General features: G+C 48.5%; 1 protein-coding gene across 1 annotated transcript in view; it reads right to left on the reverse strand.

The window, feature by feature from the left end:
* LOC126541003 (lysosomal cholesterol signaling protein-like) overlaps positions 1-24124 on the reverse strand; it is a 196919-nt gene that overhangs the window by 111107 nt on the left and 61688 nt on the right. Inside the window, exons 2-4 of the mRNA XM_050187814.3 lie at positions 23699-23825; positions 10065-10375; positions 6472-6692 (exon numbers count right to left, since the gene is read on the reverse strand). Of these exons, the coding sequence (XP_050043771.2) occupies positions 6472-6692; positions 10065-10375; positions 23699-23823 (657 nt within the window). The 5' untranslated portion in view covers positions 23824-23825. The remainder of the gene's footprint in view (positions 1-6471; positions 6693-10064; positions 10376-23698; positions 23826-24124) is intronic.

Below are 24124 nucleotides of genomic sequence, written 5' to 3' on the forward strand. Positions count from 1 at the left end.
ATCACCGCTGATATCGCCTCACACCGGTAATTTTCGGCGCGAGAGTTAGTTGTGAAACGTCACTTCTGGACGTACTGGCAGTTTAACCGTAGTATGTTCCTTTGCATTCGCAAGCTTTATTACTATAACGTAGCCTTGTATTACGGTCTGTACATTATCAAGTTTTCTGTAATGCTAACGAAGCAATATAAGTTAATACATATATTCGATTGGATTGTTTTATTTTAGCATCAAAGTGAACATGATGGCGGGAACCTGAAGTAAAAGCTGCATCAAGGCAGCTTGGCAGAGCCTCAAGAGAGCAATAAAAATGGTCAAGAAAATATAGTAGCTACAGAATACAATACCAAGAGTAAACAGAAAATTAGACGATCCAACAAGCCCACCACTGGCAGCGAAATATCGAGTAGCGTAAGGTTTCCACTGGCTACGACTAATTAACTTTTCTGCCATCACGTCTCGCACTGACGTCACAATTGTTCCTCTGACGTCGTTCTTCTATGCAAACTGGACTCACTCTGGTTAACCTACCTGCCTTTCTTTGTTCCCTTCTTTCTCTCTCTCTCAAGCCTCCCACAATGGCGATGGTAACCAGCGGTCACAATACAACTGCTAACAGCCTCAAGCCCCCACATTGGCGATGGTATACCAGCGGTCACAATAGACTGTTAAGGGCGTTTCGATCAATCAATGGAAGCAATTACACACTATAGTTATAAGCAATTAGCGGTTACAAATGACAATACACAATGCTAATGTATACAACACATAATTTTGCACACAACTGAAAAAAAAAAAGAATCATATGAGAGGAGACAAAAATTGGCAGTATGAACACCTTTTTTTTTTTCTTTATACGAAACAACCTTAAGGTGGACCTGGATTTAAGAAAGTGTGAAAGTAGTTCTTGAAATGATGCCACTGGAAGACAAATGTTTACTTGGGATAAATCACTAATTAATTGAGGTAATATGTTTTCTAATGTGTGCAGACCATATGTGGTTCGGTATGTGTTAAGCTCCCAAGGATCTCGTTTGCAAGCGCAACATAGCGTGTAGTCAGGAATATTTATTACTGGGATGATACTATACTTCAAGAAAAAATGGCTGGTGTGATGTAGCAGTGGTGCACGTTCAACTATGCGTAAAAAGCTTTTTTGTAGTACATGTAGTTTTCGCAAGTTATCCTGGGTTGTCGAGCCCCGGCTTAAGATGTCGTAATTTAGGCGAGAATGGAATGGAGATAGATATAGTGTAATTTTCACATTGGTCAGTAACACGTGACGATTATGATAGGCGATACTAATAACTTGTGACAGTTTTGTTATAAGATGATCGACGTGATCATCCCGGGTGATCTGTTTGTTGAAAATAACACCTGATGTTTTAAAAGACGATACAACTTCTAAAGGAACAGATCTAAAACATATGTCACTGTGTAAATATCAAATTATAGGCGCAGCATCTTCACTTTACAGACAAGCGAAATATATTTAGCGTAAAGCACTGTGAGATATTCGTCCTACATTGTTTTTTTTTCTTGGTTCTTTACTTGTGTTACCTTCCGATATAGCAAACAATTGTGTATTCGATTTTCCGAATAGCTCCATCAATGTCAATGACGTCACGCGAGATGCACTCTGACGCAGGAAGGCTCGAGTTTTGGTGGCAAGTAGGAGAGAGCAATAAGAATGGTCAAGAAAATATAGTAGCTACAGAATACAGTACCAATAGTAAACAGAAGATTAAACGATCCAACAAACCCACCACTGTCAGCAAAAGATCGAGTAGTGTAAGGTTTCCACAGGCTATGACTAATTAACTTTTCTGCCATCGCATTTCGCACTGACGTCACAACTGTTCTTCTGATGTTGTTCTTCTATGACATTTAGAAGTTCCGAGGACATAGACCAAACCTCATGGAAACAACAAAAAAAGAAAGGCACGCGGGGTCTTCTGCCTTTCACCACTGACGTCATCTTCGTAACACGGGCTGACGTCTTGCGACGCACTGCACAATGAAGGATTACTGTTTCCAAGGAGTTTTGTCCTGACATCTAGTCTTTGCATTCTGTCTCTTCATTTTCTTTCTGCAGCAGTCATAGCGTTTATTGACGTTTCTCTGAATGGAAGTGATGCAGAGCGTAATGAAATTGAGCCTCGATTTTTGGAGTTAAGGTGCTAGTGAGACACAAGACTAACGCCAATTAATCCCAACGACACCACAAGGCAACCATAAGGTCACGTCATATTCACTACAGTATGCGTGAGGATAAATGGAGGTGCCAGAACGTGCCGCCATTATACCTCTGTGGCCATACTGTAAATACACCCGGATGAGAGTCGTCGTCGTCGTCGTCGTCGTTGTTGTTGTTGTTTGTTGTTGTTGTTGTTGTTGTTGATGATGATGATGAAGAGTAGATAGTGCTCTTCGCCCGAGCTCTTCGCACAGTGTTCTGACAATAGAGAGCTTTAGTGCTGCGCCATGACGATACGTATGCAGCACGCAAGCGCTTCGGGAAACGTGGCAGCGCGTGTCAAGACCGCGCCTTTCGTACATGGGAGCGCCCACTTATACGTAAACTTAAGTAAAGCTGTTGCGCCATCTGGAAGATAAAAACAAAAGCGCTTGTTGTGTACAGCCAAGCCAAGCCAATCCACACGTGTTAACCGTATTCCTAGCCATGGGTTTTATTCGCGACACTCATCGCAGTTGCACGGCTGCCATTATCGCCATTTTGATTCTCTTATTGGTTGTCCTGAGGTCATAGGCGCTGACTACGGAAGGGGGGGGGGGGGGGGGGTTGTTCCGGGTTCCGAGCCCCACCCGAAGTTTTCTGGGGGGAGGAGGGCAGTGGCTCTACCCCAGGCAATGCCTAAGCCTACACCCCTCCCCACCCAAAAGCTCCATTACCAGAGTTCTGTCACCCACATCATTAGAGGTTTCTTTTGAGTAGCCTCTATCTTGTCACTTACAATTTTATTGTGGCTGAAAGCTTACTGCATAATTGTTGGTGCGGACGTGCATGGCTTTTAATTAATACTGTCGCTTTATTTCTACAAATCAGGTAAATTGAACGAAAAGGTTGCCGCCATTTATTTCGGTCCCCACAGCCGTTTTGAAACGTGAAAATCTCTACCGACTTTTATAACAATTCCCTTCAACTTTCCATTATAAATATGTGCCGCAAGGTTGTCATTAGGAAGTTATAATGTAATTACATTAATTATATTGTTACGGTAATAAACCAGCAATAATTACTGTAATAAACGATCGCGTTCGGCATCACTTCTTTTGGCCCGATCATTACCGCTCCATTCGTCGCTACGTAGCTGCATGTGAACCGTGCAAACGCCGAAAGAAACTACCTATGCCTCCTGATGGCCTCCTTCAGCCCCTTGACGACCTATTTGACTCCTTCTTCCGAGTTGGTCTTGACCTCCTTGGTATCTTTCCTTGGCCCTACTGCTGGCAACAAATGGATTGCTGTTGCTACGGGTGCATTACCTGTTACGCAGTTACACGCGCACTCCCTACCAGTTGTGCTACGGACGTCCCTGATTCGCTGCTACATGACGTCACCTTACATCATGGAGCCCCCTGTCAACTCCTCACCTACCGTGGCTGCACTTTCTATCCAGCGTTATCGATGATCTGCTTCGCTCCTGCGCAATAAAACACAAGTTTTACGACGGCTTACCAACCACAAACCAACGGCTTGACAGAACGATTCAACCGGATGGTAACTGACATGCTTTCTATGTATGTCTCTTGGAGCCATCAAGACCGGGACGCCGCGTTGCCCTTCGTTACATTTGCCTACAACATACCGCTGGGTTTTCACCCTTTTATCTCTATGCTTTTATCTGATGTTTGACCGCAACCCAACGTTACCTTTTGACACTATCCTCCCTGCTGCCGACCATTTGCGCACTGAGTACGCTCGCCATGCCATTTCCAGAGCTGACGAAGCACGTCAGATTGCTCTACATCGCCTTACGATATCGCAAGACCATCAGAGGCACCGCTATGACTCTCGCCATCGTGACGTTATCTATACCCCGGGTACACTTGTACTTCTGTGGACTCCCACTCGGCGCTTGGGACTCTGAAAAATTGCTTTCCCGGTACTCCAGACCCTACCGTCTCTAAAGACGTGTAACAGACTTCACTTACGAGATTGGTTCCCCTCGAGCCTTCCTCTCCCTCCGTTTCGCCACCTACAGACCTTGTTCACCTGTCCCGACTTAAACTTTACCGCTCCCCTACACCATAATAGCAAGCACCGTGACGGTGATTCAGCAGCTGGGGGTCATGCTGCGGTCATAATTCTCAAGAGGAGCGTCGATGAAGGAGACGCTTTTGATCTGGCTGGCGCATTCAACCATAGGGTTCATTACTTGCTCTCCTTGTATATTGTAAATACGTTTCCCTGTTGTTCCTGCCTACACGTAACAATATGAATGAATCGCTTTGGCTTTTTCGTGCAAATGATATCATCCTGGGCAGGTAACGCACTTGTAGTGACGTAATTTGAGATAAATTTGGTAGGCCATTTTTATAAAAAGAAGTATTCAACATAAAAGAATACACCATGGGTATACATCTTCCAGACATCTCGAGGATATTCCCGTATGCCTCCCAAGTTATAAGAACACAGTGTTAAAATGCTTACTAGCGGCAACGTGTAGGTCGCTTTATATATGCGTCTCACAAGAAGTTGGTTGGACGGTTCGCTGTAAAAACGGATTTTTTCGTAAATGCTCTTTGCCATTGATCGACCGCGTTGGCTAATGATATGTCCATTAAGACTGACTGAAATACTTTTTCCTACGAAGAATTCTAGAATAAGATGTTTTTGTGAATATACGCTCTGCCTGTCTGCTCTTGCCCATCACATTCATGTAACAAGGCCACGAGCAAAGCTGCAAGGTAGAAGGTCGTTAGCATGCGGCTCCTTAGGCCACACACGGCCGCCATGCAAAGGGCGCGCTGAAGGAGATCCGGATTCACACAACACTCTAAGAACATTTTACACGCCTCGGGGTGTACATGTTGGGTAGTGGCTTTGTCCCGCAAAGGTAATTGCAATGCCTATTACCTGCCTTGTTTTTCCCTAACGCTGCGCATTGCTACTTTCCTATCAAGAATGCTTTGTCGCGCTGATTATGTACATGCCCTTCGTAACCTGGAAGCACCGGGTGCGCAGCTGTAAAGAAAGGAAAGGCAGGCTGGATACATGACGATTATGGTTGTAGGAAAATATGCGTCCTAAACCTTGTTAGCTGTTTTTAGAGTGAAGCCGCTGTTACATGCAGCACCACATCTGTGTCGCTTAGAGATAACTGCATGACCCGGTGTCAGGGCGTATATGTTTTATGTGGTGATTTATGGTTTCATTAGGAAGACCAGAGGATCGATGACTGGCACTACTTTGTCGGTCGAGATTCCGTGCCACATGTCCGACTTACTCGGAACGACACATCAAAGAAGCAACACTTGCGCGAAGAGGTAAAGAAGGCTTCGGTTGAAAACGTGAAAAAATTGGTGTAAGTGCCTTTCATACGTGCTATATGCCGGTTGAATCAGTGCATCTAATGCCAAGTCGGTGCTAAGGTGTACTGCACTATGCTCTTGTGTGACGCCTTGTGCGACGTATTCAGAGAGCTTGAAAAGATGGCCAAAAGAACGCTATATGTAAAGTATATGCCAGAATGATAAGCCAGCACGGGAAAACCAACTCAAAGGCACGTTTCCCTTTTCCGCGTTGGTTCCTACGCATGAAACAACAGCGATTCGTTTACAGAAACTTGGCTTTGGAGCCAGAGCGCGCTCTTAACGCCCGGCTGGGCACCGACTGCACGTCTCACTTCCCTGAGCCACCGCGGTGGACCTTGAGGAGCAAGCTGAACTTTTCAAGCTTGTTCATTAACCATATCAGTTTTACATAAATGTGCATACAATATTGTTAGTACACAATGAGTCCCAAAGTTAGGAACTGTCAGGGAGACATCGCATCATGGAGTGAGAAATCACATCAAGCAGGGGTTGCGTTAACCTAACTGACAAGTTAGAAAAAAGCAGAAGACAGTTTAAAAAAACAAGAAAATATAAAGCTGTTTGGTTAAAGATGACAAAGAAAAGATTCTTTGTAATAACAACCATAGCACTTAACAGTACAATACAATAAACATAGAAGCAATATAACAATTAGCATTATTGCAATCCCGAAAGTCAGTTAGAATGAAGAGAGCTATTCCAAGTTAATCAGGTGAAAAGGGGCTCTTCTTTATTTCTTGTTGTTCTATTTCCGTTCTATTACTTGCCATTTTATTATAGCGTGATTACATATCAAAGCTACCATAAAGTTCGGGGTAGTACGGAGCTCAATGCGCTTGTCTACTTTGGCGGCAAGGAGCGCGTTCCAGACACGCGTACTTACTTACGTGTACATAAATTCGTACGCATTACCTTGAAAACCGCCCAGGCCGCCGCTTTGCACATTGCTCTCGCCACCGACTGCTTCTGGGGCGCTGTCTCAACAGCATCATCGGTGTAGCGCCGCTGCGATCGAAGGCCTTGCAGCTCGGCCAGGAAGAATCCGATCGGGTTGAATAACACCAGAGAAAGCGGTGCCACCAGGTACAGGTAACCAGCGAAGTCCGGATGGCTCCGGCCAAACACAGACTCCACTGAAAGAAACAGAGTGCGCAAAGGGCATCTCACAGCACAGCACCGAGGTTGAGGATAGGATATGTGAACGGTGCTTGTGCTAATAATTAATTTTCGCCAACGCCGTTGGCTTATTAGCCCGATGCTTGCGATTGCACTACTTTGTAGCGTTTCATCTTATTGGGCAAGCGTAAGCAAACCACTCAGACAAGGGCGAATGTAGAGAAACTAAGCTCGGCCTGTGACGATACTTTGTAACGTCACAGGTCTAAGGTGAAGTCGCCACTAGTTTTTAATGCTTTAGATCGCTTTCTGCTGACAAGCCTCCACGGTCGGTGAGAATTGCCAATTAGCAATTTCTGAAGCGTTATCTGCCTGACTAGTCAAGTGTTGAATTATTTGTTAGATGATGTTGAGAATATCCGTAGCCCTTTATCGTGGTATTGTAAAACTAATGGTTCCCAAATAAAACGACTAAACTGATTTGAAGAAATATTAAAATAAAGAAAATTGGCAGTGGCTTAGCTCGGCTATGCCAGGATATACGTAGCGAAAGCTAAGGCATAGCATGGTTAGCCTTGGTTAATCTTGATTGCAAGTCCAGTTTAGTCGGTTGTCTAGCTATGTTGCGGCGTTTAGCCAGTCGTTCGGCGCGCTGTTCGTCTGTTTCCTGGGCGATTTGTTTCCTCTTCAGCTCGTTCCAATGTCGATTCCAGGCCTCCTCCTGCTTATCAGAATTGTCACCGTCTATGCTGCCGCCTCAATTGTGGTTGCGGCGCACGCGAGCTCTCCTTTTCAATCCTCTGACACGTTATCAGGCATGCGACGCAGCTGTCGAAGCGAGCGGAGGTGAGCGCAACGACGAGGAACGCGGTTTGACATCATACCAACAAAAACAGCATTGGCCGAAACGTGGCCTTCAAGGTAATCGAAATGAAAGCAAGAACGCACACTCATTTTAGAAGCCACTAGACAGTACACTCACCACATCGTAAGGTAATCTGGTTCAGTTCCGAATAGTGTTTAGAGAACATCTTGAGCAAATGTGACTTGCAGGCAGGTTCAGAGACATTTATCGAGTGGTCAATGCGTGGTGACCGGTAATTGCGGATGCATTATATTAATCTCCCTTTGTGTACCGACTGCGGCGTGAAAGATGCCATGGAAATGTTTTAGACGCAGTCTTTTTTGTCGACTCTCTAGCGTTTCCCAGTTTAATTCTTTTTTAACGTTTGTCACACTGAAATCGACGCCGTGTTTCCTTGAAACATACCGAACAGCTAAATTCTATTTTCTGTCAAGCTTCTCCGTGTCACGCGCTGTGGGAGGACCCCATAATACGCATGCAAATTCAAGAACTGATCGAACATGCTTCATAAACATAACTTGCGCTGCGGCGTTATTTCGGGTTGAATCCAGTGACATTTTGTTTAAATAGTTGAAATATCTCTGAGGAATAATTTCAAATATAGAATCTGCAATCTGTTTGCATAGCGGAATAATTTATCGTTGCACAAGTCATAATGACAAACTGAACAACCGCATTCTGCAAAAGCATAGGGAAAACTAGGGAACGTTTTTTTCTATCCGAGTTTGGCGAAAACTAGCTTCGGAGGATGGCAGCACTGTCTCCTCATTGCTGAAGATGAAGGGGAAGAAATGCACCAGACAAGGCCTGTGTAAGTAAATATTTAGAGAGGGAATCCGACAGCATAATTTGGTGCCGTATACATTAAGCTTGCATGCCCAAGCATGTGCAGCTAGCCCACTTCGCCTTTATCGAAATTGTGACTATCTTTATCTAATCAAGCCGTTAGTCGGGCTAATGTGCAGTACAGAAAAGCGCAGTTGCAAATTAGGAAATTGATTCATTGCACTAGAAGTACGAATAAAGTGCAGAATAAATATAACAAACGTGAACAATGTTTCAAACTAACGAACAAAATGAAGCTAGAATGTAGGGGGAAGCTTCCCAAATGCTTCCCAAACTGTCGCCATCGAGCCCAAAGGGTCTTTGAAACAGCTCAAGTGAGTCTCTCGAGGCGCGTCTTCATAGATGGATGGATGGATGGCTGTTATGAGCGTCCCCTTTGGAACGGGACAGTGGGTTGCGCCACCAAGCTCTTGCTAATATACTGCCTAATGTCCTACCCAAGTCAAAAAGGAAAAAAAAAAATAAACCTATGAACTCTTACAACCACATTTTCTTACTCCCTATCGCGAACTTTGCTTTTGTACGCCTCCGTTTTTTGTCGTTTCCCTACTTTTTATCTACCAATCTTCCAATCGCCTCTTACTAATCTCTATAGCGGACGTGTTTACGTTTCTCCTTCTCTCGCTGAACCCAAGGGCTTCAAGGAGGCCAGTGTTGCCTAAACTGACCGCTGGGCAGGTGCGTTCACATTCTAATAAAACACACTCCATCGTTTCCCTAGCTTTACCGAAGCAAGCACATGATTCTTCTTCCTTCTTATATCTTGCTTTGTAGGTGCGTGTTTTAAGGCATCCTGATCTCGCTTCGAACAGTAATGAGCTTCCCTTTGAGTTATCATGAATGGTTTCTTTCCTGATTTCGTTCTTTCCTCTGAAGTAGTTACTCATGGCAGGTTTCTTTTCCATTGCCGCCCCCCATGAGATTATTTCTGCCGCTCTGACTTTCCGCTTGACGTTCTTTGTTGCTGTCGTGCCCACCCTACCGGCCGCATACTTGCTGGTAAGCTTCCTAGTTCTTTTCCTCCACTGTCAATCAATGTTTTTCGTGTACAGATACCTCAACACTATCCCAGCCCATTTACTTTCTTCCATATTCCTCAGTCGTTCTTCATACTGAATTTTACTGCGAGCTTCCCTCGCTTCAGGACTAATCCAGCCCAGATCACCTTGCACAGCTTCATTTGTAGTCTTCCAGCGAGCGCCCAATGCGAGGCGACCCACTGACCTTTGGTTCCCATCGAGTCCTGATTGTACCGCTGATTTCAAGCAAACAACCGCATTTCCGAAAGTAAGTCCTGGAACCATTACACCTTTCCACATACTCCGGAGCACCTCGTACCTATTGTATCCCCATAGCGCTCTGTGCTTCATGATGGCCGCATTTCTCTTTCCCTTTACTGTTATTGTTTCTTTCTGTGTTTCCATATATCTATTGTCTTCGTTTATCCATATACCAAGGTATTTCCTGGCCCTGTATTGCCAGAAGCAGCACTGATGAGCACCATCTGTCGGAAAACCAAACGAGATACCTTGCGGGATATCTGAGACGACCGGTCGGACACGTCCGTGACCACATGCTATATAAATCCTCTAGGGGTTGTCCGCTCGGCCAGGAGCACGGAGTTCAAGTAAACCGACTGTCGCTGGCTGTCCCGACAAGGTTCACTGCGAACACGCACCTAGCGGGTATGCGATGCCGAAGTCGTTCACTTGGGTCACGAAGATGGCGTGCAGGCCCGCGGTGGCCAGTCGGCCTCCTCCGCGGCGCCTCGTGGAAGAGCGGGGGAGCGCAGCGCTGGCCGCCGCAACCAGGGCGAACAGTGCAGCCTTGCCCAGAAGCAGCGCTGCCACCAGGCGCCACTCGAAAGCGTGCAGCCGCAGCTGGCTCAGGTTGAGGAAGAGAAGCGCCGAGAGGCACACGTGCGAGGCCAGCAGGTCCAGGGCGCGCACCTCGCGGCCTTTTACCAAGCGAGCCTTGCCCGATGCGAACCTGCCTCGGAGTAGACGTGGAATATAGGTCAGAGACGTGCTGAAACTGCGATATGATTGGCGCGATGCGGTTAAACCACACCCGGGCAAACGCCTGCATCCCCATAACAGATTTAGAACGCCGACAAGCACTCTAGATGATAGAACACCGGGCGGGTTAGTGTTGGTTCGTGGGTAATAATAACAGCGTAGCGAAAACGAAGCGCACATGTGTCCATGCCTTCGTCTTCATTTTGGGTGCATCGATATTATTAGCCATGGATAAGCGATATAGTGTGTCAAGAGCGGTTGTTGTAGCAACGAGAACTAGCAGTTACGAACCGAGCGATTCGAAGTGACAGCAAATGCTCGGGGCGCCGTCAACGAAGTTATACCTGAGAGTCCTGGTTGTGACCAGCAGCTGTCCTTCAAGCAGTTTTAACCACTTGCAGGAAGCAGTCATGTTTAAATGCTTCCACTACACTAGGCGACTGCTTCACGGATCGGCTAAAGTGTAACCCAATGCTTCTTCACGGCAGTATACCGTGTGTCCGAGCTAACGTTAGCCATGCTGGTAAAAGAAACAAAAATATTTCAAAATCACCCAGCAAGATACGATTATAAGACTTGCGGTGTTCGATCGTCAGAGGTCTGACAACTGAACACCGTGCACCTAGATATCGCCTCTTGCATCATGTTTCTTAAATTCTTTTTTTTTTAACAGCTTGGTTGACGTTAGCTGCGACCAATAACACAACAATACCGGTCGTCCAAAAGGTACTTACTAAGCAATGAGAGAGAGGGAGAAAGAGAAAGCTTAGTCCTATCTGGAGAGGCTAGCCTCGCGAAAGGCTTAACACACTCTACGCCGGGTGAGACACTTGGGCATTAAAGAAAAGGAGTGAGAAAAACAAACGATGAACACACACACACACTAACACATACATGGGCGCGAAATGCACTTACACGGCCTCATTGAGGCATATTCATCCTGCAGGAGGACTATACGAGTGCTTTAATGGACCTCAGTTCAGAGCCAAGACACTGCCACAGTCTAAGAAGGTCCTGCCGCTCAAGTCGCATACAATGTCGCCTGTTTAGAGCCTTCTTCAACACAACCCTTGAGGTTGTAAAGCGTCTGCAAATTCAAATTGAGCAGCGCAAGTTCCTATCAACCTTAGCGACGAGTGCGCGGCAATGTAGTTGCGGGAATAATGTGAGCCAGCTTTTGGTTCACAAACGCACACTGAAATGCCAGCACATGGGTGTTCTAGCGCGTGGAAGTCCTGTGTCTATACGACAACGCAAGCCGCGACTTCGTGCTCGGCGGCAGGACGCCCACCACCGCCGAGCCACTCAGGCGAAGGGTTGCGAAACAGAGAAACATCCATCAGACACGTGCTGGCCATCCGGCGCTCCATGCTCGAGTGTGTGGGTGCCAGAAAAGCTGCCGCTGACAATGAATATTGGATGACTTGGCCTCGTTCCTCCTGGTACTAACGTCCTGCCAGTGTATGCAGTTCGCAAGGGTCCTAAGTATCGTGGCTCTATAGACACGCACGCACTCGAAGTCATGTAACGAAATGCGTAAGCGGAGTACGAGACGCTGAAGTAGGCGCGGCAGCTTTCCCCCGGGTCCCTGGTCTTCGAGCGCTGTGTTTCCCAATGCGTTAGGCTGCCGAATTTGCTCTACGTGGACATACGGTTAAGGCAAACACGGGGAAAACACGGAGGAGCCCTTCGAGTGTGCTCGCTTTTGTTATGCATTGCATTGTTCCGCGTGCGCGTCGCGCGATGGAAATACATAATTGCGTGAACGTTCAGCAATTCAACAGCTCTTGCATCTTTCCATCTGCTTCGAGTAAGACGATTCAAGCACTTCGTGCAACACTTGCCATTCGCTGTCAAGATGGCTTCTATTTATTGTCGAAGTGAACTTAAGAAACGAATATTAGTAAAAAGAAAGGTGCCAGACACTGTTCAATAGAAAGTGGAATCCTGACAAATGGAACGAGACACATCTTTGTCGCAAATAATTTGTTTTTTCGCACTGACGCCTTCAATGTCCCGCAGGCTTTGAGTGAGTGACTTAGCTCATTTTAATAGCGTACTCGGCTGCTGAACTCTACACTTCCCTTTGTACATACCTGTATGTGGCTAGGTAGACCCACGCCTGTGGTGACGTGCTCAGCCTAATAAGGTTACCGGCCCTTTTTTTGTTGTTGTTGTTCTTGAACGGTCCCATAGCAAGCCGCAAAAAAATATTTCCTGTCCTGGTCGAAGATTGTTGCAGTTTAAGATTCTTTTTTCTGGCACTCTATGCAACTCAAGCGAATGCACGCAGTTAAACGTAAGAACGAGCCTTACTTTCGCGGATTGTTATTCAGAATTACAACTGTATTAATGTTTTCTTTTTCAGCGCATATACCCAACACAATACGCAGAAAACGTCGTACAGCCCAGGAGTGCATTCGAACTTCATGTACGTGCGCGTCAGTGTCATACCGAATGTATATATGAACTTATAGTCTCTAAAAACTTCCGGAATATCTCTAACATGAAAAATTCGGCACAACCCATCTCACGATGAATATCGACGTTAATACAATTAGCATTAAAGCAATGCAGCGGCACATCGCATTGACAAGGCCTAAACGTGTCTGCAACCGGGCGCCTCTCTCCCATTCCTTGCTGCAAACGCTGCGCCATCTAGCGACAGTGCCGTAAAGTTCCCGAAGGGCCCATTGTTCGATTCCACCGAACATCGGAGAAATTTAAAGAACCGTTTTTATCATTGTACAGCAGTGCATATCCAGTGGCACACACCTAGGTAACCAAGTTGCTGACAACGAGGTTCCTTGAAGAGCGACACACACCGACTGGCACGTACCCAATCACCCAAGATATATCAAAAAGTTTCGTTGAAAAGGAGCCGAGACCGAGTGACATATGACTCAGCAGTCGAAGTCAGCGTAAAAGATGTTCGTTGAAAGTCAGTATACGCGTACTCAGTGCCACAAACCGAATGAACCGACTTGGTCCGACGGTTTGTTTCGAGCCCTGATTCATCAGTGCAGCAGCCCGATGCGCTACCCATTCGACCGCGGATTACTAGATAGATAGATAGATAGATAGATAGATAGATAGATAGATAGATAGATAGATAGATAGATAGATAGATAGATAGATAGATAGATAGATAGATAGATAGATAGATAGATAGATAGATAGATAGATAGATAGATAGATAGATAGATAGATAGATAGATAGATAGATAGATAGATAGATAGATAGATAGATAGATAGATAGATAGATAGATAGATAGATAGATAGATAGACAGATAGACAGATAGATAGATAGATAGACAGATAGACAGATAGACAGATAGACAGATAGATAGATAGATAGATAGATAGATAGATAGATAGATAGATAGATAGATAGATAGATAGATAGATAGATAGATAGATAGATAGATAGATAGATAGATAGATAGATAGATAGATAGATAGATCCCGAATATTGCGTTAAGTGCCTTAAGAATGCTAATCGCATCAAATGCCGAGGGCCTTGCGACCCTTCTTCTGTCCGCTTGCATCGTTAGGAGTCACTCGCAATCACTGGCACGCTGACTGCATTTGCGGGAAATTTCTAATGCGATTAGCATTCCTAGCGTACTTCACGCACTTTTGGGGGGCGAACTGTGCATCTATCTATCTGCGAAGATGGCAATTACAGCTCCAAAGAAAATTCCAAAAGTGGACAGTCACTTTAGCATACGCTAAAGAGGATGAAGGCGAAAGCATGCGCGCTCACCAGACATTCGTTACATTACTGGACATTTTCATTCGAATGCGCTTTATTGCGATAGCATATATATGGACACTCCAGACGCATTTCTGCCGTCGCCGTCAGCATAGCCGCGAGGTTCTGTACGAGTGAAAGCGCTTGAGGGTGCGCCGGCGAACGCGGTTCAATCTCGCGTGCGCGAGCGAGGAGAGCCGCCCAGATGCGTGCCCTCTCCAGTGGCGCGAGAGGCAAGGAGGTCAAGCGAGGGAGGAGGGACGTTCTTCTTCAGCGGCTGCTAGGGTGCCTCGATGTCCTCATCGCCCGCCGCTCCCTACAGAGTGGAGAGAACCGCGGCGTCTACTACGGGGCTGGCCACGCGAATCACGGAAGCCGTAGTAGACGCCTTTGGCGGACGTCGTAGGACGCGTTGCCTGCTCTCGTGTGTCTTGAAAGCGATCTGCGACGTGGCCAAAGTGCGCGCCCGCGCGGGCCTCATCTTCAAAGCGTTCTGCGATGTTTGCAGAGCGCGCGTAGTGCCGGTAGCTTCGTATACGCTGTGCTTTCGACGTTTCGTTCGCGTCGAAGCGGCAGATGCACGGAGGTCAATTGGCTCGCGGCTGCTGCCGCTATTCCTACCTCCAGCGTTTTCACAGACAGTTATCGCTGTCATCGAGCGAGATGTGTTCCTGTTTACTTGTGCGCGCGTGGCACCATGCTGGTTTAGTTAAAACACGTTGACGGGCTGGTTGGTTAGAATCCATGATATAATGTGTAAGCGCGACTGAACAAGGACATAGAAAGAAGGAGACACGCAAAGACAGCGCGGTCTGCCTATGTCCGTTTCTTTCTACGTCCTCGTTGACTCGCGCTTACACATTCTGTCATTGTTAATTTAATTAGTAGGCGAATGTTCACAAGTTCCTACGGCTGATAAAACTGCTATCCTTACTTCGTACAGCTACTACTAATTTGCTATCGCAATCGGTGCTTCGCCTTTCGGTCGGAACTGCGAATTGTTTACTTCCTATTGCTTGTTTTCTGCCACCAAAGGCCGTGGGTTAGAGTGCCTTAATCAGCTCTCCCTTAATTATCTGCACCTTATTTAACTTCACCCAAATTCACAACAAATGTCGCGAGTTCGACTCCCACCAAAGATCGAGGGTCTGCATCCCACCAAAACTTGTGGGTTCGGGTGTCTTAATTAACTATGTTAATTAATTCTGTCTTAATTTACTTCGCCCTAAGTAGTGGGTTCGACTGTCGACCTTCACGACGTCAATTGGAATCGAACTTGGAGAGGCCGATGCGCCCATATCTCCATTTTGGGTCATGATTTCGAGTGACTTCAATAATTTCACCTTAGTAATACCAATTGTCGTGGGTTAGACTCCCACCAAAGTTCGTGGGCTCTAGTGACTTAATTAACTGTATCTTAGTTAACTGTGTCTTAGTTAACTATGGCTTTATTTACACCACAGGTCGTGCTGACGCTTCTTCGTCTCGGCTTCACGCTTTCTTATAAATAATTTGATGGCCTCATTCGCCCTACTTAACAACGAAGGTCGTCGGTTCGACTCCCGCCAAAATATGTGAGTTTTAATTACCTTCGCCTTAATTACCCCACAGGTCACGGGTTTGACTGTCACCAAAGGACGAGGGTTCGACTACCTATGAATTTTCGTGCTATTGACTTTGGTGCCATAATGCCAGGCATCGGATTTTTCGACCAAGGTTTTCAGCTTAATATCTCATCATCATCAGAACGAAGGCAGAGCGCCGCGTCGAGGATTGAGAATACGAGTGTGCTTACTCTAAACGAGTGTGCGAGAGCAAAAATATTCTGCTCTATATGCCCCAACTGACAATAATTTAGACCGCTGTGTATGCATCACCGAGCACGCGCTCGAATAGAAAACTTGGGGCACTGGTTATGCGCGAGTGGGCATGTACGACTGAGCATGTGCCATGTGCTATACGTCGAGATTCCTGGCCAATCCTCCAGAATGGGTATGTGCCACTGATTATAGGTGCCCGAATAAACAAGCAGAACAAGAGACAATAAGTGAGAACGGAAACAGAAAATTGAAGAAGCCGGCTTTGCAGAAGTGAAGAAGTCGACGACAGAAGCAGCCGAGTGTAGGGAAAGAAGGGAGTGAAATGGGCCCAAAGCGCCCGTTGAGCGAGGAGCCTTACGCTGCGTAGAAAGGCAAATAAGGGAAGTGATGGCATTTCATTTAACATCAAAGAAAGCAGTGCTTGTCACGAATTCACAGGGAGGTCCGTCTGAATTTCAGTTAGTTAGTTAGTTAGTTAGTTAGTTAGTTAGTTAGTTAGTTAGTTAGTTAGTTAGTTAGTTAGTTAGTTAGTTAGTTAGTTAGTTAGTTAGTTAGTTAGTTAGTTAGTTAGTTAGTTAGTTAGTTAGTTACCGCACTGTGATGTTTCAGTGTACAACAAAATACGGGCAGAAAAATACAAAACAGTGTAAACATACAACTTTCTATTTATTTTATTTAAGTAGTAGATATAGGGAACTATAACTCCAAGCGTGGAGGACATGTGTCATCACGGTGTGGAGTGCAATGTGGTAGCGTAAACACGTACAAAGCTATGCACAATGTTCCAGGCAATGCTAAATGCAGCAAAATATTCTCTGAGGTTTAACTCTTGTAAGCCTAGTTATCACAAACTAAAGGTTTGTTTGACTTGGTTTTGCAAAGGGTATGCACACAGTGTTCCATTGAAGTTAGGCCACAGTCTTTCGCACACGTTACACGCGCTGCCGAAGGGGTTGTCCGTGAAGTCGCGGTGAAACCTGGCCGTCGCAGTCCACTTCCCGCCATCCGAAGGGTGTGGTTCGTCAAACGTTCGTTGTGGGTGCCGTTGCTTGTATCCACGGCTTCATCTCGTTCTCATTGTTGTTGATCGTGCTGCTGAACGACGGCGGCGGTTGCAGTAGCTTCGATCTTGGCACGTTTCCGCGCTTCATAAGCTTCTCTATGACGTGCTAATCTGGCCTCCCTTTGCTCCGGTAGTTCAGCAGGCAACTTTGCCTTTGCTTGAGCCTGCCGTCTAGCTACATCTACTGGATGATTGGACTCGGCCTGTCGCTTGCGCTGAAGCACACACAGAGGGCTCAGCCGGCGCACCGTCCGTTGCGAGATTGAGCGAACAAGCGCCGAAGAATGAGCCATTTTAACTCTCGCCTAGCCATGTCATACCGCAGTGGCGAGGCTCCGAACGAACGCAGCTGCGATGCCTCTCGGCAGCAGATCATGCGGGGTGACGTCACACTTGCCACACTTGCGCTCCGTCGGCTCAAGGTCATTGCGACGCGGTGAATGAGTTTGAGACATGGCGTAGTAGAGCTCTCGCTCTAAAAAAAGAAGATAATGTTCGAAAGTCATCTTGCAGACGTGGGTAGTGAGCTGGGAAGTTCCAGTCTATTTCTGTCAGGGAAGTTCCAGCCAAATTCTAGAAAGAACGAAAACTTGGATGTGTCAGTTATTGAGAATTAAGGAGTTAATGAGTGACTTTGATGATGTCGGTTGAGTTTGGTTCTTAACGGTGAGAAGAGGTTTATTGGCGGCTCCTAAGGCAAAAGCGCAGCGACCGGGAACGGCGAGACAGCCCGAAGCACTGTCCAAAAAAGGCGACAGTAGAGTGTTTTAGTTGAGCGTCTTTACGGTACGCTCCGCTCCGAGCGGCCCCGCTAAGCCACAGCGGAGCGGCGGGTGATTTTCACGTTTTAGTTGCACGTTTAGCGTAGCGGAGCGGACCTTTCGTAGTTGCAGCGCTCCCTGGCTAAATGCAGGGTAATGAAAGAAAATAAAAACACCTATTGATGACTTTTATACAGCAAAACGTATATATGTATATATATAACTTATTTCTCCATGAAGTATCTAGACGTGCGCTTGTAATGCGTTAACCGGTCCATTTTATCCAATCGAAAATAAAGCGCCGTCTTGGGGAACGCCACGTGATAGCCAGCGCGCTTGCTTTCTGCAGCCAATCCAATCCTTTCTGACGCCAACGCTAGCCAAAGCACTGCGCAGCACGCTCCGCTCAGGCAGCTTCTAAGCGGACCGTGTTCCTCGCTCCGCTATCCCGCTTACGGCTAAGCGGACGGCACATGCGCATTCGCGTTCCCGCTCCGCTAAGCTGCTTAGCGGAGCGTAAACACGCTCAGCTAAAACTCTCTAGTAATCAACAGCGCGAGCGGAGCGGAGCCGCGCGTTGGCGATGTGTCTGTGCCGCGAGGCGCGTCTTCTTCTTCACAATCTCCCCCCGGACAAAAAGAGCCATCCTGGCGCCTTAAGAATCAGGAGGCAGAGGGTCGTGGTAGGGCTTGAGACGCGAGACGTGGACAATGTCACGTCCACGCCGGCGCAAGTCTTCAGGTGGTGACAGTGGCTCAATTAAAAAATTCACCGGAGATGTTTGCTCCAAGACTCGGTAAGGCCCTTCGAATTTTGGGACGAGTTTCGAGGAAAGCCCCGGAGTCTGGAAAGGCACAGACAACCACACAAGAACGCCTGGAGCGTAGGTGGTGTTCGGAAGCGTGTCGGTGCGGTTTTCTTTCTGGCGCTGCTGTTGCTCGGCCGTAATGGAGCGCGCTAGCTGGCGGCATTCTTCGGCCTGTCGGGCGACGTCGGACACAGGTAGACACTCGGAGGCTTCAGAACGGTATGGAAGGAGCGTGTCGATGGTATGCGTAGGCTGGCGGCCATACAGGAGGAAGAAAGGTGAAAATCCCGTAGTGGCCTGGATCGCGGTGTTGTACGCGAACGTGATGAATGGAAGGATGCGGTCCCAGTTACCATGATCAGATGCCACGTACATCGACAGCATGTCACCAAGTGTGCGGTTAAATCGCTCTGTGAGTCCGTTAGTCTGGGGATGGTATGCCGTGCTTGTCCGATGAATAATACGGCATTCCGAGAGCAAACTTTTGACGACTTCGGAGAGGAAGGCACGACCTCGATCGCTGAGGAGTTCTCGAGGTGCGCCGTGTCGAAGCACGAAGCGATGTAGAACGAAAAAGGCTACATCCCGTGCCGTAGCACTTGGTAAAGCAGCAGTTTCGGCGTAGCGTGTCAAGTGGTCAACAGCAACTACGATCCACCGATTGCCGTCTGGCGTCATAGGAAGCGGGCCGTATAGGTCGATGCCGACGCGATCGAAGGGTGTGGCAGGGCACGGGAGCGGCTGCAAGGCACCAGACGGGCGTAAAGGCGGCGATTTGCGGCGTTGACAGTCAAGACAGCACCGAACAAACTTTTGTACAAAATTGTACATGCCGCGCCAGTAGTAGCGGTGGCGAATTTGTTCGTACGTCTTGAAGACTCCGGCGTGGCCACACTGTGGATCGTTGTGGAAAGCGGCACATATTTGTGACCTTAAGCTGCGGGGAATCACCAGAAGCCACCGAGGGCCTTCAGGAGAGTAATTGCGTCGGTGGAGCAGCTGGTCACGAATGGCAAAATGAACTGCTTGGCGTCGGAGGGTTCGGGATACAGGGATGGTCGATGATCCAGAAAGACAGTCGAAAAGAGAAGCGATCCATGGGTCACGACGTTGTGCGGTGGCAAAGGAGTCCATGTCGAGAGATGAGATGGAGTGTGCGGAAGTTGTTCCGCAGGCCGAGTCTGGAGGTAAACGTGAACGAGACAGGGCGTCGGCGTCGGAGTGTGTTCGCCCACTGCGGTATACGACGCGAATATCGTACTCCTGGATGCGTAATGCCCAACGGGCTAGGCGGCCAGTGGGATCTTTCAAGTTGGCAAGCCAACAAAGCGCGTGGTGATCTGTGACCAAGTCGAATGGGCACCCGTACAGGTATGGTCGGAACTTGCCAAGTGCCCATACTAAGGCCAAGCACTCTTTTTCGGTCACGCTGTAATTGGCCTCAGGCTTCGTCAGCGTGCGACTCGCATAGGCGACTACGTATTCGGGGTAGCCTGCCTTTCGTTGGGCGAGGACGGCGCCGAGACCGACCCCGCTGGCATCTGTGTGTACCTCAGTTGCAGCCGACGGGTCGAAATGGCGAAGAATAGGTGGGGAGGTGAGAAGACGACGCAGCGTAGCGAAGGCGGAGTCACATGCAGGGGACCAGGAGGATAGGGTGGTGTCACCACGCAGAAGCTGAGTCAATGGCGCCATGATCGATGCGAAATTCCGAACAAAGCGCCGGAAATATGAGCAAAGGCCCACAAAGCTCCGAAGTTCTTTGATGGTCGGAGGCTTCGGAAACTCAGCCACTGCTCGAAGTTTTGCAGGATCGGGTAGAACGCCGTGCTTGGACACAACGTGGCCTAGAATGGTGAGCTCTCGCGCGGCGAAGCGGCACTTCTTGAGGTTGAGTTGGAGGCCAGCGTTCGTTAGACAGGTCAAAACAAGTCTGAGGCGGAGCAGGTGAGTCGGAAAATCAGGCGAGAAAACCACGACATCGTCGAGGTAACACAGACATATGGACCACTTGAGGCCACGCAGCGTGTTGTCCATGAGTCGTTCAAAGGTGGCAGGGGCGTTACAAAGCCCGAACGGCATTACGTTAAATTCATATAAGCCGTCAGGCGTAATGAATGCGGTTTTCTGGCGATCGGCTGCAGCCATCGGTACCTGCCAGTACCCCGAACGCAAGTCAAGGGACGAGTAGAATTCTGCTCCCTGAAGACTGTCGAGGGCGTCGTCGATGCGCGGCAAAGGATAGACGTCTTTGCGCGTTACCTTATTTAGCCGACGGTAGCCGACGCAAAAGCGAATAGACCCGTCCTTCTTGCGAACGAGAACGACAGGCGATGCCCAGGGACTGTGCGAAGGTTGAATAACGTCACGGCGCAGCATATCTTCGACTTGGGTGGTAATGACACGACGCTCTTCGGCCGAGACGCGGTAGGGTCGTTGACGTAACGGCTGATGTGAACCGGTGTCAATGTAGTGCTGCACTTCCGATGTGCGGCCCAAGTGAGGTTGTGAAACTTCGAATGAACTTCTAAAGTGGTGCAGGAGATCAAGAAGGTCGGCGCGTTCGGCAGGTGTGAGGGTATCGGCGATGGCACTCGAGAATGCATCCTTGGACGTCGCTTCAAGCGCGGAAATCGAAGACGACTGGCCGGAGTCGACATCAAAAGAGTCTCCGGGGACGTCAACCAAAGACGAAGAGTCGAGGAGTTCCACGATGCCAAGGCATTCACCAACGAGCAATGTAATAGGCGCACAGAGGGGATTGCAGAAGTATATATTGCTACAGCCGCCAGCCATGTCAAGTGTTGCGAAGGGTAGTCGGAGAGATTTACGGCTCATGAAGACGTCGGAAGGTGTGAAGAGGACCGTTGCATCAGTGATGGCATCGCAAGAGACGGGTACGAGAGCGAAGGAGCCAGGTGGAATATCTGTGTCCTCGCGCACGGTAAGTTTAGAAGAGCGGTCACAATCTTCGTGCAAGGGTGCGTCACAAGGGGAAAATTCAACTTCGGCGCGTGCGCAGTCGATCACGACTTTATGACGGGATAAGAAGTCCCATCCGAGGATGACGTCATGCGAGCAGGTGGGAAGAACAATGCACTCGACTATGTAAACAATGCCGTGAATAAGCACACGTACAGTACAGGCTGCGTGCGGAGTGACGTGCTGAGCGCTTGCCGTACGAAGCGACAGTCCAGAAAGCGGCGTGGTCACCTTGCGCAGCGAACGGCACAGTTTGGCGGCTATCACAGAAACGGCTGCGCCGGTATCCACAAGAGCGAATGCAGGAACACCTTCTACACTAATTTCGACCACGTTAGCAGGACAGGCGCGAGGACTTAGACAGTTCGAATGGGGCGCAGTTCTTGCCTCGTGAACTGCGACGTTCAGTTTTCCTGGTCAGGTGGTGCGGGTCGCCGACGCATTGGGGAGAGCGAGCGTCGGCGAGGGGATGGCGAGCGACGCGAAGGAAATTCTGGAAGGTCAGCACGAGCATACGGTTGGTGGGAAGGAGTGGCGTATTGGCGAAAGGGCGGCTGCCGTACTGGAAGGGCCGAGAGGCGTCGCCGAACGCTTGAGGCCGACGTCGGCAATATCGGGCGACGTGTCCAGGAGTGCAGCAAGAATAGCAGATGGGACGATTATCAGGCGTCCTCCAAGGATTAGCTCTCGGTGCGGTCCAAGATGCAGCATGGGCTTCCGGTGGCACCGGTTGGGAATGGGTCGCGAAAGACGCAGGCGGAGGCCTGCGTACTGCCTGCGCGTACGTAAGAGGCGCAGCCACAGGCAGGACTGGCTGCGCATAGGTGGGAGGAGTCGCGACAGGCTGCACTGCCAGAGCAGAGTTGAGATTCGTGGCTGCAGGCGGCTGATGGTGTGCGGAAGGGACAACTTGAGCGACCTCTTCGGAGATGAGTGCGGAGCGTGTTTGGAAGACGGGAGGTGGGCTCCTGAGTGAAGGGGACTAAAGAAAGTTGGCGGGCAACTTCCTCACGCACGAAGTCCTTCACCCGTTGAAGTAATGAGCATGGGTCGTACATGCTGTCAAGGCTGGCCACCAAGTCGTCGCTGCCCAGAGCACGCCGAGTCGAAGAGCGTTGCTTCCGTAACTCATCATAACTTTGGCATAGGCTGACGACTTCGGACACAGTGCGCGGATTCCTGGCTAGAAGCATCTGGAAAGCGCCGTCATCGATGCCCTTCAGTATATGGTGAATTCGCTCAGCTTCGGGCATTGCCGCGTTGACTCGTTTGCACAGGTCCACGACGTCTTCAATGTAGCTCGTGAATGTTTCTGCCGTCTGCTGTGCTCGGGCGCGCAAGCGTTGTTCAGCGCGCAGTTTGCGAACAGCGGGTCGGCCGAACACTTCTGTAAAGGTTGTCTTGAAGATTGACCATGTGGGTAAGTCACTTTCGTGGTTGTGAAACCAGAGTTGGGCAACACCAGCCAGATAAAAGATGACGTGGGTTAACTTCGCTGGATCATCCCACTTGTTGTGCGCGCTCACCCGTTCATATGACGCCAACCAGTCTTCTACGTCTTCGTCGTCTGCACCGCTGAAGATCTTGGGGTCGCGTTGTCGTGCAACGCCGGTGCAAGTGACGGACTGTGGCGTCGGCGCCGTTTGGGATGAGCTGTCTGTCATGGCGGGCGATAGCGTTCTTGATCGCAGCTCCAGGGTTACAAGCGACGGGGTTTGAGTCCCAGCACCTCCACCAATTGAGAAGAGGTTTATTGGCGGCTCCTAAGGCAAAAGCGCAGCGACCGGGAACGGCGAGACAGCCCGAAGCACTGTCCAAAAAAGGCGACAGTAATCAACAGCGCGAGCGGAGCGGAGCCGCGCGTTGGCGATGTGTCTGTGCCGCGAGGCGCGTCTTCTTCTTCACAACGGAAACAAGTAAGACGAAGGATCAAGAGCAAATTTGTTAGTTAAAAGTAAAAAATGCATAATTTTGCTATGACGCATGAACTTTCTGCCATTGTTGTGCTAGAAGAGATTGAAATGCATCGGGAATTGTCTCGGTAATTCCACCAGTCGTGCACAGGGTAGCTAAAATGGACATCATAACTGTAAGAGGCACTTACCCCAGGAGAACGACGGTGAAGCACTTCACCAACGTCCATGAGAAAGCCACGTGGTCGACCCTAGGAATGCACGGAACCGGGCCTTGGGTTGCGGCTGGGGCAGCGACCTCGGACGCATCCCACATAGCTGTAAAGATTCGTGGAGCCTGTAAAAACAGTGTTCACAACTCCGTAAACGGAGTATTCAACGAATTTTGTGAGTTGTTACCGAATTGTACCGAATTCCCGACTTATTTTGGAAGTATTTCTTACCATATTTAACCTACTATCAGTGTGGGTGGGCCTGGAATATGTCCATGTTCGTTTCAAGCTGGGCGACAAGCACGCAAGTGTAGCGGCACAAGGATTAGCGCGTGGTTCTTTGACCTCACCGAAAACCAAAAGGAGTTACTAAGGCTATAGGGTAACGCGCAATTGCAGTGATCG

This window comes from Dermacentor andersoni, chromosome 2, assembly GCF_023375885.2.
Source record: "Dermacentor andersoni chromosome 2, qqDerAnde1_hic_scaffold, whole genome shotgun sequence".
NCBI classification, from domain to species: Eukaryota; Metazoa; Arthropoda; class Arachnida; order Ixodida; family Ixodidae; genus Dermacentor; species Dermacentor andersoni.